Raw genomic sequence first — 17,232 nt, forward strand, 5'->3', positions numbered from 1 at the left:
ATGCCCATGCGCAGTGGGCGACGGCGGGGGGCGAGTGAGGAGAGAAGGGGTAGACGCCCGCACTCCAGCCCCACTCGCCCTGAACGCAACGACAGACAGCCGGTTAGAGTCTATACCTATCTCCTTTGTCTCTCATTCTTATCCTGTTGTTGTTATCGCTATAAGTTTGTGTGTGTGTGTGTGTGTGAAAGTACGAAAGTCATCACCAATAAAGAACTGTCACGGTGTATTGCATCGTGTGTGTGCTGTCAGTGTATGAGTCATCAGTGTGATTGCCACAGACCCTTGCAGTGTCAGTGTTGTACGATAGTGTGTTTTACAGCTCACCACTTTGAAATCTTTGATGTCTCATGTTTGACATTGATGTTTTTGCGTGTGTGCATGCGAGCGTGGCTTTGTTCTAAAAACAGACGTGGGCCTATTAGAGATTCAAAAGCATCTCCACTGAATTTAAAGTCTTGTGTTGTTTTAGCAAAGAGGTGCTGTTGAGGAATTGGCTGGAAATCGCTTCAGTCGCAGATCACAAGGGCATGATTCATCAGAGAGTGAGGGGGAGGAACTTGTGTCTCCTCCAAAGAGGCAGAAAGTTCAGGTTTGTGTTACATTTCATCAACCTGTTATATAAAGACCAATTATAAAGCTTTGATTCAGCTAAAGTATTCAGAAGACACTGTCTGAGCTATTAAGAGTTACAGTTTGGCTTCTGTATGTATGAAATCTGTGTAAATATACACACACAACCAGTATTGCTGTATATTACAGCTTTCGTAATGTGTAGATTTGTGCCTCATCGGTAAATTATTTTTTCTCGTCAGGATTCGGTCTCTACCCCGAACCCTCCAACATCAACACACTCGACTGACAGCTCAGCTCCTTCCACTGTCCCGCCTCCAACCTCAGTCGCCAGCCAATCCCGTGAAAGTGACAATGAAGACGGCCAATCGCAGGGCAGCAGGAGTTCAGTAGTAGGGAGCCTGGCCAATAGCAGCAGCAGTCTGAGCAGCGGGCGGGATATAGACCAGGACAATCGTTCCTCGTCCCCAAGTCTCTCCGCTTCCCCTCTGGGTAGCCTGGACTCTGACTCTGATGGCCCCGATTCACCAAAGCAAGGAGAGAGGGAACGGGAGAAAGGCAAGGAGGGAGGAGCAGGGAAAGTGGCAGGAGACGATAGGAGAGTGCTCCGAGAGGGGAGAGGGGAGGAGGCCTGTGGGGATGGAGAGAAGAGGGATGTGGATGGAAGGATTGAAGACTGTCCATCTCTTAAGCCCCCCTCCACTCCATGCTCTTCCTCCGGTCTGACTCCCTCTCTCCGTGGAGGAGGGGATTCGTCGAGTGACAGCAATAGTGGGAGAAAGTCGTACTTCTCCATGGACTCCAAACTGATGTGTAAAGTTGAGTACGGTGGGCCGACGGGCGTTGACGGTGCACTTAGTGGCAGCAGAATGAATTCCAAAGCCAGCACACAGTGTGTGACCAAGACGACTATCTCGGGAGGAGATTTCTCCCACAACAGTCCCAACATGCCCCACTCCTTGGCTCCTCCCCTTCCTCCGCCACCTGCCCTGAAGCCGCTGGAGCTCGGGGGACCAAACCTGCCCGCTGAGGTTAAGACGGAAAGGGACAAAATAGAGAAAGCAGATAAACTCCTGGACAAGGCTCAGTCCACTCCTCCGTCCTTGTTGCCGCAGACCGGCCCCCAGCCCCAGTCCCAGTCCCAGCCTCAGACCCAGACCTCCGCCCACCCTCATCACTACAGCTCCACCAGCTGGCAGGGTGGCACAGCTACCGGTTGCCAGGGGAGCTGGGGCTACACCCGTTACCCTGGCAACCACCACCCACACCAACCACAGCACCAGCCCCCGGTGCAGCAGCAGCAACTCCCCTCTGTTTACAACCCTCCGTCCTCTCGCCACTCCTCCTCCCACCCCTCTTACCTCCCCCATCCTCACCCTCACCCCCACAGGGAGTACCTTCCCAGGTACGCTGGTGGGGGAGGGGACAGAGAGAGGGGGGCTGCAGGAGAGAGGGAGAGAGGAGTGAGGGGGGAGTGTGGGGGGAGGGAGATCAACAGGGAGTTCTCTGCTCCCATTGGCAACAGCAGCAACAACAGTAGTAGTGGGGGCAGTAATAGCGGTGCGTGTGGTGGGATGGGTGGGCCCAACAGCATCCCGGGCAGGGAGTTTGCGGGTCTGCCAGTGGGTCAGAACCGGGAGTTTCAAGCTGGTTCTGGGAGAGACGGACCCAACCTGCAGGGTCCTGAAAGAAGAGACTTTGGTCCAGGTTTCAGAGACAGGGAGCGAGAGAGAGAAAGGGAACGCGATGGAGGAAGAGAGTTTCCTCTGCCAAACCAAAATCAGAGTAGAGACTTTGGCCCCAACGGAGCTGGAGGGGGGCATCCCAGAGACAAAGATGGTGGCAGATGGGGTGAGTTTGGGGGCCAGACCAGAGAGGTTGTGGGCAACAGCAACCCAAACAGTAGCTCCATCCCCCAGGGAAACCCTCCGAGCTCCGCCGGCGGGCTACCTGTCGCCCCCATGCTGAACCGGGACCCTCCTGCATCGCCCCAAAACAACCCCAGCCACCCGTCCCATTCCTCCCTGCCTCCACACCCCCACCCACATCCACCAAACTCATCCAACCGAGACTTCCCTCCTCCAATGGATCAGGCACAAACCCCCTCCTCTGGAGCTGACCACTTTCACCGAGAGTACCCTCCGACTGGAGGGAAGGACTTTCCTGCCGGGGCGCCTCCTTCCTCTGGCACAAATCGAGAGTACCTCAGCTCCCCTGGTGTGACTCCAAACCTGGGACGAGAGTATTCAGGGCCCGTAGGATCCCAACACCCCCACCAATCACACCCCCACTACCAGTCCGCACCCAGAGACAGAGAAAGGGACTCAAACCTGCGAGAGTCTGCTTTGTACCAAAACCGCGGAGGTCCAAACCAACCTCCCGCGCTTTCCCCTTCCTCCTCTTCCAGCCATCATGTCCACCCTTCAAATGCTCCTTACCCCCCACCACCGCCTCAGTCCTCCCTCGCCCCACCTCAAACCTCCCATGCCCAGCCGCCCCCATCGGGTTTGGCACCCGGTGCGCGTCCCCCGCACTACCAGTCCTCGGCCCAGACTCCCCCAACCCCCCTGTCTCCCTTACCCAGCCCGTCCACCAATCAGATGGGAGGCTTCTCATCTTTTCCACCTGGTTCCTCCTCGGCGGCCAACATGCCACTTCCTGGCCCAGGTGTGTCATCCAGCTGTTCACCTGGATGCCGCCCCTCCCCTTTCCACGGCACTTTGAACAGCCACCCTCCTCCGTTCAGTGGGACGTACCACTCCAACGGAAACAGCGGCGGTAACATGACCAACAGCAATAGCAACAACAGCGCACCCAATAGCAGCAATAGCAACTCGCAGTCTCTGTCGCCTCAAAATGTGTCAAAGGGACCTCCGCCTCTTAGTAACTCTGCCAACAACAACAACAACAACATCTCCACCCCGGCCTCCAGTTCTTCGCTCCCCGGTGTAGACGGGCATTCAGATTCAGGGCCGCCCCCCACACCCGTCATCAAGGAAGAACCAATAGAAGAAAGGGAAGAGAGTGAAAGCCCGCCACCAGTGCTAAGAAGCCCCTCTCCTGAACCCAAACCTGTAGACATTCCCATCCACGCCAGCCAGTCAGCAAGGTAACGTCATCATCGCCGTCCTTCCTGAGATTGCCAATGCATCACTCTGTTCACTCCCTGTCTATGTGAGCAGATGTAATTAACCGTAATGATAATTTTTATGACAGCAATTCTGACTCCTGATGGCCGTAATAATGATGTACTTCACTGCCGCGTCTCATGTTTCCAGGTTCCACAAGGTCCTTGACCGCGGCAGTGGGAACTCTTGCGCCCGTAGCGACGTCCTCTTTGTCCCGCTGGACGGCTCCAAACTGTGGAAGAAGAGGAACGAGATGATCGAGAGGGCTCGGAGGGAGGTCGAGCAGCGGGCCAGAGACCTCCGAGAAAAAGAGAGGGAAAGGGAGAGGGAGCGCGAGCGTGAGAGGGAGCTGGATCGACATCTACAGGTGTGCACATTTGAGTGTGATAATTATGTAGCGTATCAGATTTAATGGATTTAATGTAGATTAAAGTGATCACTTTAATGGGGGGCGGGGGGGTAAAGCAGATCGGGGCAGATGTGATTTACTGTCTCCTCATGTTCTCTCTGCAGCAGCAGAAGGACGTCAACGCCGCTGGAGGGGGTCGTCAGGGTTCCTCCCTCTTCTTTCCCTCCTCGTCTTCTATCATCCTTGACCCTTCATCTTCCTCCTCTTCCGCGGGCAACCCTGTCTCCCATCCTCCCCCTCACCCCCAGCATCATCCCTCACATCCACATGCTCACCTGACTCCGTCACACCATCTCCACCCCTCCCTCTCTCACTCCATCCCCCACTCCCTGCTCCTGCCCACCATGGGCGGGGCGTCGGCCGTGGTCGGAGGCCCTCAGGGGGCTCTGGGGATAGGTTTAGGAGGTCCGTACCTGGGCCCCGACACCCCAGCACTGAGAACCCTGAGCGAGTATGCTCGCCCTCATGCTATGTCTCCTCTCGGGGCAGCGAGCCGCGCCCAAGCGCACCACCAGCAAATTCACCACGGCCATCCTCATGTCCACCCGTCGTTCTTCCTCCCTCAGTTCCAAAATCACGCTTTAGGCCACCCGCACCACCTGCCCACTGACGCAGCCACGGCAGCGGCCATCTTGGGCTTCTTGTACGGTGGCAGCCTTGAGGGTGGTCCAGGTGTTGGCGGTCACCCCGGGGTGGCGGGGGGCCCGGTACATGGAGGGCTCGGGGGTGCGGGGTTGGGAGGGGTCGGCTTCCCTCATGCAATAGCTGCACATCGAGAGCGAATGAAGCCTGGATTTGAATTTAAGAGCGATGAGCGTGTTTACCCACCGGGGTCCATACCTGACCCTGCAGCTCTCGCTCTGGCTCATTCACATTCACATGCTCATGCCCATGCCCATGCCCACGCACATGCACATGCACATGCCAATGCCCATGCACACTCTCTGCTCCTAGGAGGAGGTGCAGGGGGGGCTAATGAGGTGACGCTCTATGGCACTCCTCCCCCGGCTCCTCCCGGCCCTCCACACCTCCAGAACCCCGCCCTGACTCCGGTAACTCGACCTCCCAACCCTCCTGCCCCACAGTCCCTGTCCAATCCACCCCCTTCATCTCTTCTCCCACCCTCACTCCCCTCTCACTCTTCATCTGCACCACCTGCAGCCCCCCCAGCCCCTGCAGCCCCTTCCGCTCCACCCCCAGCTCCTCCTCCACCTGCTCCGCCGACCTCCAATGCCGCCTCACTTCATCACCCAGTCCCCCATTCTTCTTTTCCCAGCTCCCTGTCCTCTCATGTGCCACCAGCCCCTGCCCCGGCTGCTCCCCCCGAGGCGTACCCGACTCCCACTCGCTCGCCCGCCTCTTATGAGCGGGACAGAAGTGGCGAAAGAGAGAGGGAGAGGGAGAGGGAGAGGGACAGGGCAGCTTTGCCGGCCTTTGGGGACAGAGAGCGAGAAAGGGAGAGGGAGAGAGAAAGGGGAGGAAGTGGTGGAGGAAGCGGAGGAGGAGGAGGAGGAGGAGGAGGAGGAGGAGGAGGGGGAAGCGGAGGAGGAACAGGTGGAGGAGGTGGGGGAGAGAATCTGGGACGTCTTCAGATGCTAAATGTGACGCCTCATCATCACCAGCATTCACACATCCACTCACATCTTCACCTGCACCAGCAAGACACAGGTACCCACTGCTACTAACAATGCTGTGATTGTCACTATCAGCTGCCTCGGGATTACGCCAGTGTGTTATTCTGAAAATATCATGTAGTCAAAAAAGATTGATTTCAGGCATGCAAGATTTTGAAAACTGAAAGGAAAAGGCTGGTGATATCCTGATAGAATAATAATACTTTTTATTTATAGGTCAGTGACGTGATGCAACACAATGTCAAGTGGTATAACCAGATGTGGAATAATTGTAATTCACTTTTGCAAATTTTACATTATTTGTCACATTATTTAGAAAAAAAGTGGTGTGTTTAGGATTATGTCCTGCTCAGTATGGCCAAATGAATTAAAATTTTAATATAGAAATACAGCAGAAAAAATCTATTTCAATTTAATGTTTTCAGAAAAAAGTAAATTTTTTAAAAGGACAATTAAATCCACTGTAGGTGGATAAGATATTTAATATTTACCATTCTTTTGTGGTTGCACCATTTGACATTTTCAGGCCATTCCGTCTTACTTTGGTTAAAAATGGTTCAAATGACATAAAACCAACATGAATGCAAAATGTACACAAATCTGATGAATGCTTTTAAAACAATTTTTAAAGATTTTTCTGAATTGCGCATCTTGCCAACCCTTATTTGTCACTGACCCTTTTATAGAGCTTTTCATTGTACAGAAAGATCATAACACATCATAATGCAGTGTGCTTGGGATTGTGGCAGTGATACACCAATCCACAACTGAAAGAAAAGTAGTCTCAGATCTATTCATGAGAGGAAATCAAGTATAACACCAGCCTTATCCATCAACACGTGTAAGTTATTTTTGTACTAGTGTAGTTAATTAGTGAGAACAGCTTTTTCTGTGATTTTGGGAGATGATGTGCCAGAGTTTTCTCCGAAACGTCAACATAATTTTAATTTTAATTCAATTTACCCACGGAGGATCAACATTTCTCTCTATGTGTCATTGAAAACCCTTTCAAAAACTGTCAACAACATATTGCTGTTCATGCAGCGCATGATTGGACAAAAGCTATAATGCCCATACAGGTGTGGACAAAATTGTTGGTACCCTTTCCTTAAAGTAAGAAAAAGAAAAAACAATTGTCACTGAAATAACTTGAAACTGATGAAAAATTCTGTTGTGGTTCAACAGAATTATTTTTAAAAAACGAACTAATGAAACTGGCCTGGACAAAAATGATGATACCCTTAATCTTACTAATTTAACTTAATCTTAACCTAATATTTTGAAGCACAACTTTTGAGGCAATCACTGCAGTCAGGCAATTTCTGTAACTCACTTCTGCACCTGTCGACAGGTATTTTGGCAAACTGCTCCAGCTGTCTCAGGTTTGAAGGGTGCCTTCTCCAGACTGCATGTTTCAGCTCCTTCCACTGATGTTCAATAGGATTTAGATCAGGGGTCATAGAGGGCCACTTCAGAATAGTCCAATGTTTTGTTCTTAGCCATTCTTGAGTGTTTTTAGCTGTGTGTTTTGGGTCATTACACTGTTGGAGGCCCCCTGACCTGCGACTTAGACCAGGCTTTCTGACACTGGGCAGCACATTTCACTCCACAATGCCTTGATAGTCTTGAGATTTCATTGTACCCTGCACAGATTCAAGACACCCTGTGCCAGGTGCAGCAAAGCAGCCCCAGAACATAACCGAGCCTGATCCATGTTTCACAGTAGGTACAGAGTTCTTTTCTGTGTATGCTTCATTTTTGTATTTGTGTACGATCAGCTCATGTGACTTGCCAAAAAGCTTCAGTTTTGTCTCACATGTCCACAAAGCTTCTGGGAGAATGTCCTTTGGTCCTTTATTTTACAGTGACAATTGTGGGTTTTTCTTTCTTTAACAGAAGGGTACCAACATTTTTGTCCACGTGTGTGTGTATATATATATATATATATACATCCAGACACCAGATTTGATTGCACTGATTCAGGTGTTCAGTTACAGTAAATACTCTGATATGTCTAGACTAAAACAACAATGTCTCTCTCTGTGTCTGCCGTCTTTGTTTTGAACTCATGCTGATGCTTCGACTCATATTAAATATCTCCTGTATTTCCTATTACATCATTGGCATCCAGCGGCGGGCGGGGTTCACCCCCTGATGGACCCGTTGGCGTCGGGGTCTCCTTTGGCACGCCTCCCATATCCAGGAGCCACACTCGGCACTCCCATCCTGGCTCACCCCCTCACTGACAGCGAGGTGCTCCGCCAACAGCTGTTCGGTGAGGAGAAGGCTCCTCGTCCATGTACACGTTCAGTTTTTTTTCTCTAAAAACTCCACAGTGCAGAAAGTTTATGAAGATACTTTTTTATAGAAATGATAACAATGATTGACCGGAGTGCTTTTTCTTTCGTTCCTTCTCCCTCTTTCTTTTGTTCCCCTGCATGCCCCTTTTCTTCTCCGACCTGCTTCGCTGACAGGTGCTCCTTTCCGTGACCTGCCCCAACCGTCCTCCCTCACCGGTCCCATGTCCGCAGCCCACCAGCTCCAGGCCATGCAGCAGGCCCAGAGCGCAGAGCTGCAGATCCAGAGACTGGCCCTGGAACAACAGTGGATCCATCACCACCACCACCACTCCCTCACCCAGGACGAGTATTACAGGTAGGATTTGTCAATAAAATGTCAGAGGATAAAGGGTACATCACAGCTGCCCAAGTTGCAAGGTGTCTTCAAGTAGCTTGACCTGCAGTTCAACATCTAGAGGAAGATCATAAGATGCAAAAAGCAGTGAATTCTCACTTCTGAGGAGGTAGAAGCAGAAACTCTTTGCCAGTTTTGCTGAAATTACTCGGAATAGCTGATTAATTGTGGTTCTAAAACGGAGAACTTTAGCCTGTGTCTTAAAGATCCACACATGACCCAAAATCCAAAGTTATGTTTTTATTGGTCACAGTCTTTCCCTCTAAGAAAATCAACAGGCAACCTGAAATAATGCAAAGAAATACATGAATAAAATCACATTGGAAGATAACCAAACAGCAGAAATGGACATGTTGGACTTGATGTTTGGTGACTACATACGACTGACTGTTTAAAGCTAAACAATTGTGTTTGTGACAAACTGAGCACCAATCCCTGCTGGAGAATATCAGTGAGCTATGACATTAATGCAGTGATACTGACCAGATATTGATAGATTTGAATTGTGGATTTTGAGAGCGAGACAGTTAGCACAATTCTGTTGCATGTCAGCTCAAGTATCTCAGCTGTGTTGTCCCTAATATGTTAAACTGTTAAAAAATTCGACAAATAATAAAAAAAATCCTACACAATGTAATCTATGTATTCACTAAAAGCTTTTAATACGATGTTACAGATATTACTCTGGGAGTGAAAGCATTAACCTGCATGTGTGTAGAATGAACTTGAACCCTGGCCTTTAACACAGTTTCTCCTTTGACCTTTAGTCACCTGAAGAAAGAGAGTGACAAGACCCTGTGAGGGGGAGGGGGGCCCATCAAAGAGCGGCATGGAGAAAAAAACCGAGGGAGAATGTGCGTGCAAACTTTAACAAACAAAGCAAAGCAAAAGCACTGACGGAAACAAAGACTCGCAACAAAAAGCTGGACTAAAGGACGAGGAGCTGGACTGAGGAAAACAAGACGATTTTTTTTTTGAGTGATTAGGAAAAAAAAAAAAAAAGGAGGGAGGAGGACGTGAAATGTTGCACACAGTCCCTGCTAACTGCACCACGATGACGATCCAGACTCCAGCGCTTCCCTGCATAATGTTCTTGAACTCCAGTCCTGTTTTGTATCGTGCTCTGTACAGTATATTAGATGGGGGCGGGGGGGCCGACGGCTATAGTGAAGTACAGTATGTGTAAAATACTTTTGCCAGAAGGAATGTGTACATGAGTCTTTTATGTCATTGCATGTAGCTAGGCGCTTCAATCCGAACTGGTGGAACTTTTGGTTCTATTTTTAGTAATCACCCCCTCCTTTGTATCTGAGGGGGGTTCTATATGCATGAGACCAGCAATTTAGTGTTATGTTATGTTTATGATAAATAGTATTGTTATTATGATTAATGTTGTCTGTTTGTTGATAATGATATAATTATATATACAGTACATATTATTTGTATTATTTTTTTACATTTTCATGGTATGGCAGGCAGTTTTTATTTTTATTTTTTATTTTCAATTTAACTTGTGAAACAAGATGCAAATGAAGGCAAAAAAATCTGGAAATAAATTATAATCTTTTTTGCTAGTCTCTCGTGTATCCATGTGTGCAACCCCCTCCCCTTATATACATTCAGACTATTTGCCCTGTCTTTGTTTTATACAAGTCACTCATGCACAAAGCATATCAAATTCCTCACTCTCCTCCCCCTCCCCCCTCGCCACCCCCCACCCCTCCTTCTCCCCCCTCCCTCTTTCTCTTCTCTGACTTCCCCCTTCTTTCATTCTTTCTTTTTTGGTGAGTGTAGCTAATAGGAGACACATGGGATGAGTGTGAGATACGGGAGTTGAGTTGCTCCAGTGAACACCACAGCCACCCTGTAGAGTGAGCATTCCTTCACCGCACTGTAAAAATGAAAAGAAAAGACAAGGAGGGAGAAAAAAATATGTCTAAAGAAGAGAGAAATGAAAAGGAGAGAGAAAAAGAGAGGAGGAGCTGCGAGAGTGTGTTTGTGTGTGTGTGATTTACGGACGCTGCTGAAGGCTCAGGGCTGTGTGTGTTCTCACCGTGTCCGGCTGGAGGAATCTCCTTCAAAACGGATACGGATCAGTGAGTGCTGCCTTCACGTTCAAACACAGAGCCACTGCCACCTCACAGACTTGGTTTACATGTAGATCTGGGTTGACAAACCTTGCAGCCGTATTTTTTTTTTTTAATTTTCATCACAATGATGCACTCTGACCATTTATATTACCTTATAAGATCATCCTTAATGCCTAAAATCTGCATCTCTTTTCTTTGATGCAATAAAAACTCGTCATACTGATGTGACATTGATTGATAGCCTCATCTGTGAGAAGCATCACAGACAGGGCAGTGATACTGGGTGTGAGACATGCTATGGCATATGGAATACATATTGTATAAGGCATGCTTTTGTGTGTGAGGTGCTATGTAGGTTGGGTGTCATTAAAAGTCACCTTGAGTAAGTATGTCAACATAATGTAAAGTATCTTCCAGCAGGACAAATCTGATTTTCCCCTCTGGTGACATCACATCTGGGTGATATTCTTAGCACTTCATCAGTCCTTTCTCAGGGTGGATGAGGACGTTGTGAAAGGTGTGGATGAAAGATGAACAACATTAATATGACCACCACATTTTATACAGGCCTGGTTTATATGACTACAGCCTTACCAGTTTAAAAAAAAAAACTTTGAGATGTTTTAGATGCAAAATAAAGACTATTATCAGCAGCTGTTGTTTTCAAATCTAGGACAAATAACCGCAATAATTCGTATTATTTCATATTGACCTACTTTCTAATAGCAGATACGAGCGGTTTGGTGCGTCACATTGATGCAGGGTGTCCGGTAACGTTTAAATCACAGAGTTTTTGAGCATATCTTTGAGGTTTATGGATTTAACCACTCCGTCATTAGGAGCAGGCCCCGGTCTGGCAGCAGCAAGACTGAAAAAAACCTACAAAGAAACAATTTGCCGGCACTTTTGGTCCCACATGTGTTAACAATCTGAGTCAATTAAACAAACAAAGCCACAGATCAACACCCTTCTTTTATTAAATGATAATTAAAGTCACACTCTCATCTAATCGGGGACAGCTTTTATCTCCATTGTAAGGGTTTCAATTAGCTCATTTAATTACAATGGAAGAAGAGTCGTGTAAGTCTAATAAACACGTTCCCCAAATGAAATGTATTCCTTTGCTTCGACACTCGAATAAATACACTTGGCATTCCGATGCATATTGTGCGTCTAGTTATTGTTATGAGTGTTTAGCAGAACAATGTGTGTACAAGGTCACATGTGTGTTACTGTAATAACAGTAGCACTTTGAAAGTTCTAACTTTCCCCTGTGCCATTAATCAAGTAATGCATTCACAGAGAGACTCAGGCAGAAAGTTAAAGTGTGATGCACTGACTTCCAAATGGTGCCACAGACTATGTCAGGCTACACCGTCTGTATCTTATGTTTGAGTTTGAGCACAGCACAGAGACTAATTTGGTGTAGTCCCTGTCCCATTGCTCCCTCCAGCAAAATATCTTCCCTTTCATTCAAGCTCTGTTTTGCTCGTGACAGACAGTTTTAACACACTTTTCTGCCCCTTCGTGCTGCTGCGTTTGCTCCGCTGCCATCTCTCCCGTCCCACTGGAGCTGTCATACTTCATAAAGTTTGCCCTGGGACCTCCACTTAACCCTTTATTGCACCTGACCAGTGGCTGCTGCCCTGCATCTCCAGCTTTGCTGTGGCAGTCGCTGGAGCTCCTCGGTTTGTTTGTTTCATCTGATCAGATGGAGAGATGCTTTTCCAATGCCTCTCATAGACCTGAAGTAGATCATCTGTTGAAACCTGCATGAAGGGATACTTACCCTCGTCAATGAAACTTTAGTAAACCCCCCCAACATCTCATTCATCTACAGGAGTGCCATCCAAAGCCCACAGCAGCAGCGGGAGCAGACAAACTGCAAAGTGGCATAAGTGCTGGCTGAGAACCGAGTCTGTTGCCTCTTTCACCTCCCCTCACCCAGACAATCAATCTCTTCTGACCTCTTGCTCACTCCATTTCAGCCTGGAGAGCAGGATCCCAGAGGATCATCTCGAGGCACCGCTGAGCATCTTTAAGTGGTTGTAGACAACATGTGGGTGACCAGAAGCAAGAGCCCTTTACCTCCCTCTACTACTACACACTGTGGTAGGTATACAGTTTGCTGCCTGTGGTTTATCAGCATCCACAGTGCGATTCAAACTGGTCCAACTCCAGCTACAGTGCATCACCTGCCATCCTGCATTTTAAAATAGACCGTGATTTCATTGACAACACAGCAGTTGTGTGTGGGGTGAACAAACCAGGTCCATGGCGACCCTGCCCAACTATTCACCTTCATACAGCAGCTGTTTGGCAAAAGGAGGTGATGGCTACAGCTGGAGAGGAGGTTGTGGCATCTGTTTGGCACTGTGTGAATGATCCCATTTTAAATAGCCACTCGCCCTATCTCTCCCCTATTATTTGCCTTTGCAAGTTATTCTTATTTTGATGGGTGTCAGAGCTCAAAGTAAGTCAAGCCAGGCCGTCTTTCCAACATAGTAACATCTGTCCAAGGTGTTCACTGCCCATCACACAAAAATACTACACTTCAAGTCTCCCTGTTACTCAGTGGTGAGATGGATGTAGTACTGTACAAAATGTTACATCCTGGGCAGGTATAAAGAGCGGATGTATTGATCAGTTGTATTTATCCCTTCTCTGGTGTTCGGGTCACCAGTGACCCGTTTTCAGTTTTTAAATGGATACAAGTACCACATAAATTTGTTTAGCATCAAGGCTTTTTGACTTTGTCAGGAATCTCAATTTACTGTAAACAAAATAAAACAAAAACTTTTTTTTTTCACAAAATTCTAAAATGCTCTGGTTAAAATTATGACATTTGTGGTGTTAGGGTCAATTTTGACCCGGATATAATGATAAGAACAATAATGAGAGTTCAAACTGAAATCATAAGTGCAAAACCAACATTTTCATGGATGAGGAAGCCTAACAATGTAACCAAGAGATAAGAAACAAATGGGATGATAAATAATTGTTTTAGTGTGTTTTACAGCTGATTTAAGACTCGGGTCAAAACTGACCATAACACCATAGATGGTAGCAGAAAGCTATAAGAGGAAGATTCAATTGAAGCCAAGGGTCATACTGGCAAAAAAAAAAGGCCCAGGGGCCCACACCAAAAACATTAGAACCAATATTTTCATGTATAAGGAAGCCTAACAATGTAACTAAGAGAAGAAAAACAAATTGGATGAAAAAAAAAGTTTTTAGTGTATTTTACAGCTGATTTAAAACACAGGTCAAAACTGACCCGAACACCATAGATGGTAGTAGAAAGCTAACACAAGACGAAGGTTATACTGGGTAGATATTTGTGATCGGGGGTAAAGATACAAACATTGACATTCAGAATCACAAAGGTGTGTGGAAGAAGAAGAGAGCTGTAAGCTTTGAGAAGTGTGTCCCTGTAGGTGTTGGTCACTGTGAAGGTTCAATCACTGCTGATGCTTCTCTTAAACCAAACACAAACGTTGCGTTTGAATGCGGTGGAAAGAGAGGGTTGCTGTTGCAGATGGTCAGAGCTGGACATGAAATAGGTTTTATGAATCAGGACACATGCCATTGTTTTAATGAGCTGTGTGTTGATAAAGTTAATCTACATGAGCACTATTCTGATACTACCTCATGGTATAAACTGGCTTTTATATTATAATGACATGTTGGAGTGAATGACCTATTTTTTTTATTGTTTTAATCTGGCTTTCAATATGCTTTATGATGATGATGATGATGATGATGATGATGATGATGATGATGATGATGATGATGATGATGATGATGATGATTGTTATTATTTATTAATATCAATAGTAGTATTGTTGTTGTTGTATTTGTTGTTATTTAACCCCCCATCTTAATAAAATGTGACATGCCAAACAAAATGGCAAAGGAAAACCACAAATTCAAGCCATCTTTAGTTCCCCCCCCCCAAATAATGCCAGAGCATTTTCCAGCAAATAATAATAATAATAATATATATAATTTTATATAAATACAATTTTTGTTTCCACAGATACCTGAAACATTATGTACCCATTTAATGAAAACAAAGAGTGAAGGAGCCCTTTAGCCACTGAGTTAATGGGAAGCACATTGCTCCTTTAGAGATTTGGAAACCTTCTGAAAGATTGAACCAAACAACAGAGTGGGTGGTAAAAAAAAAAGAGAGAAATCACAGTATATTACAACCTCTATGCACAAACCTTCTCTGCACAGTGTGTTCAAGTTAAGGCAGATCTGGGCAGAGCACCACTTTCAGTACTTCAGTTTACACACATGATTTGGAGCTGAGCCCCCGGCACATAATTCAGCTTTATTCTAATCCACATTTTCAATGTCAAAGAGATATTGTGTCATCGTTTTAATTGTCTACTCCGCACACTTGTCACAAGTGGTTTACTGCACAGAGCACCTGTATGTACATGAGTGCTCTCAGAAAAGAAAAATCTCTCTCAGCAAGTGAGTGTAGCCTGAAATAATAAACCAGTTCAACAAGATTTTCTACAGCTTCATGGGATGTGAGGATCCAGATCTACCATGGCCGTTATCAGGAAGTAAATGCATACATACATCAGTATAACCTCGAAAAAATGCTCTTATAACACAAACATCCACCTCTACACTTGCAGCTCCCTTGTTTTGCAAACCCAGGTTTCACCCTGACTATAAAAGAGATCCAGGCGTCTTTCCCCTGTGAACAAAAGCAGCAGCTAAAATTGAGGCCAAATACACTGTACGTCCAAACGTGCACTGACACCTGAACTCTTATGTTTGTTGAAAATCTCCATCCAAAGTCACTGGCATTGATCTGCTGCTACATCGGCTTCCAGTAATTGTCATTTCCACAAGACTTTGGAACCAGGCTTCAGATATCTGCTCCTGAGATTGGACACTGTGACCTGGCTCACACTCTGTTTTCCAATTCATCAGGTTTGGACAGAGTTTAGATCTCGGTTCTGTGAAGTTCTTCCACAACAAACTTGGAAAATCATTCTCATGCTGACACAAGAGGAGGTTTCCCCAAACTGTTTCCATGAATCTGGAAACACACTGTTATCTAAAATATCATTGTCTAAAATGTCCTGTCTTTATGATCCTTTTTTTCATGGCAGATATTTTCGCTTGGTTCACGGTTGGAAAATCACAGGTGTTACTATGTAATATTTTAGCATTAACGATGGTATTTGAAAACTATGACAGTGTGACACTGAGACTGCACGCACTACACCAGGGCTCTGAAACTAAAGAACGTGATCATTCATTTTATTATTTACACCTGTGCTTTCGCTACTAAAACACATCAAAATGTCTTCTACTGTAGTCTGAAGGGTGTAATTGTGACCATGCTGTGCACGCTACAGCCAAAAAGCATAAATTTTATGAGATTAAGAAAAAATCAACTTCCAGTTATGGGCACATCGGCCTGTGAGTCTGCGTTGACACTCAGCCAGGACAAACTGTTTGCTACCAACCCACTTTTACCAGTTGCTACCATGTTAAAATGAATTCATATGAGTTGTGTTTTTGGCTCATGGCTTCATCAATCTTCCCTCTCTGTATCACTCATGAGCACTTATCTTCCACTCCACTCATGATGGAGCCTGGTTAGACACATGGGCAAATTACTGTGCTGTTTCTCACTGTCACAGTGCTAGGACCCCCTGGGACACCTGTTAATGTTATGACTAACACCTTTGCTTTTTATTCTATAATAAGTCAAAATGTCCACGGCAGAAAAGGGCAATGAAAAACTGATTTGTTGAATGGAAGTCGTATATATTTAGTGAAGCCTCTTTGAGTGTGATATTATGGGAAGTTATGTCAATTTCTCCTTAAAAAAAAAAAAAAAAAAAAAAAACACTATGAGGTTAGAGTCTCTAAATGCTACTGACCCACCAGTGGATCATTCATTACAAACTCAAGCTGTGAATCTAAATATAGTTCAAACCCACAGGACTTTATTTAAAATTCTAGTGGTGGAGTTTCCAAAGACATCAATTACAATATGTTGAGCAGAATTTGTATGGAAATGAGTTAAAAGAATAATGGCCCGGACAACTTGAGTGCATCCATTTGATAAACATGGAGTTTAGGGGTTTAAATATTTCATTGTAGAAATCATACAGTTTCTATTAAAGAGATGGAACTAATGAAGTGTCATGATACAGACTATTTTTCTCAAATTAACAGCAGTTTGAGGGTAATAAAAAGAAAAGAAAAGTGAGGGTACTTCTGCTCAGTTATCTCCTCACTTACGGAAAATTCTCACATGGGAAACATTGGAGGGGGAAAAAAATCCCATAGCATTTAAATATTTAATTCTGAGGTAATTTTTTAAATATTATTTAATGGTCCTTGATCGTGTATTTGGTCAACATGGATCAATTCAACCTAGATGTAGGAAATATACTGCATGTGGTGACCATACCACCTAAATATTGATTAACGCTTTGATTATTAAAAAAAAAAAAAGGTTGGAAATCTACTGCACCTCCCAGAAAAAAATAATTCACTCTTAGCACTGGCAAATAACCTAGGTGTTGTAGAAATTATGAATGAAATGCTGTTACTGCCACCTACTGGAGAACAGTGCAGCCTCCATTTAGGCCTACTGATCTAAATGTTGCAGAGCAGAAAGAAAAACACATTGAACCACAGCAGAATGATTACAGTATTAC

General features: G+C 45.7%; 1 protein-coding gene across 2 annotated transcripts; it reads left to right on the top strand.

Annotated features, from left to right (window-relative positions):
- On the top strand, nucleotides 1–9,896 carry atn1 (atrophin 1; the record flags this gene model as incomplete). 2 transcript variants are annotated; one of them, XM_083989581.1, is made up of 8 exons in its annotated part: nucleotides 1–102; nucleotides 473–592; nucleotides 816–3,682; nucleotides 3,852–4,068; nucleotides 4,215–5,778; nucleotides 7,876–8,043; nucleotides 8,219–8,399; nucleotides 9,206–9,896. In XM_083989581.1, 8 exons carry the CDS (start codon nucleotides 1–3, stop codon nucleotides 9,237–9,239), a joined length of 5,253 nt encoding a protein of 1,750 aa, XP_083845707.1. In that variant the 3' UTR covers nucleotides 9,240–9,896. The 2 variants fall into 2 exon arrangements, with proteins under 2 accessions (XP_083845707.1, XP_083845708.1); XM_083989582.1 differs by having other exon boundaries at nucleotides 7,876–8,019.
- Between the last annotated feature and the right edge of the window lie 7,336 nt (nucleotides 9,897–17,232).

This window comes from Trachurus trachurus (genome assembly GCF_905171665.1).
Source record: "Trachurus trachurus genome assembly, chromosome: 16".
Lineage (NCBI taxonomy): Eukaryota > Metazoa > Chordata > Actinopteri > Carangiformes > Carangidae > Trachurus > Trachurus trachurus.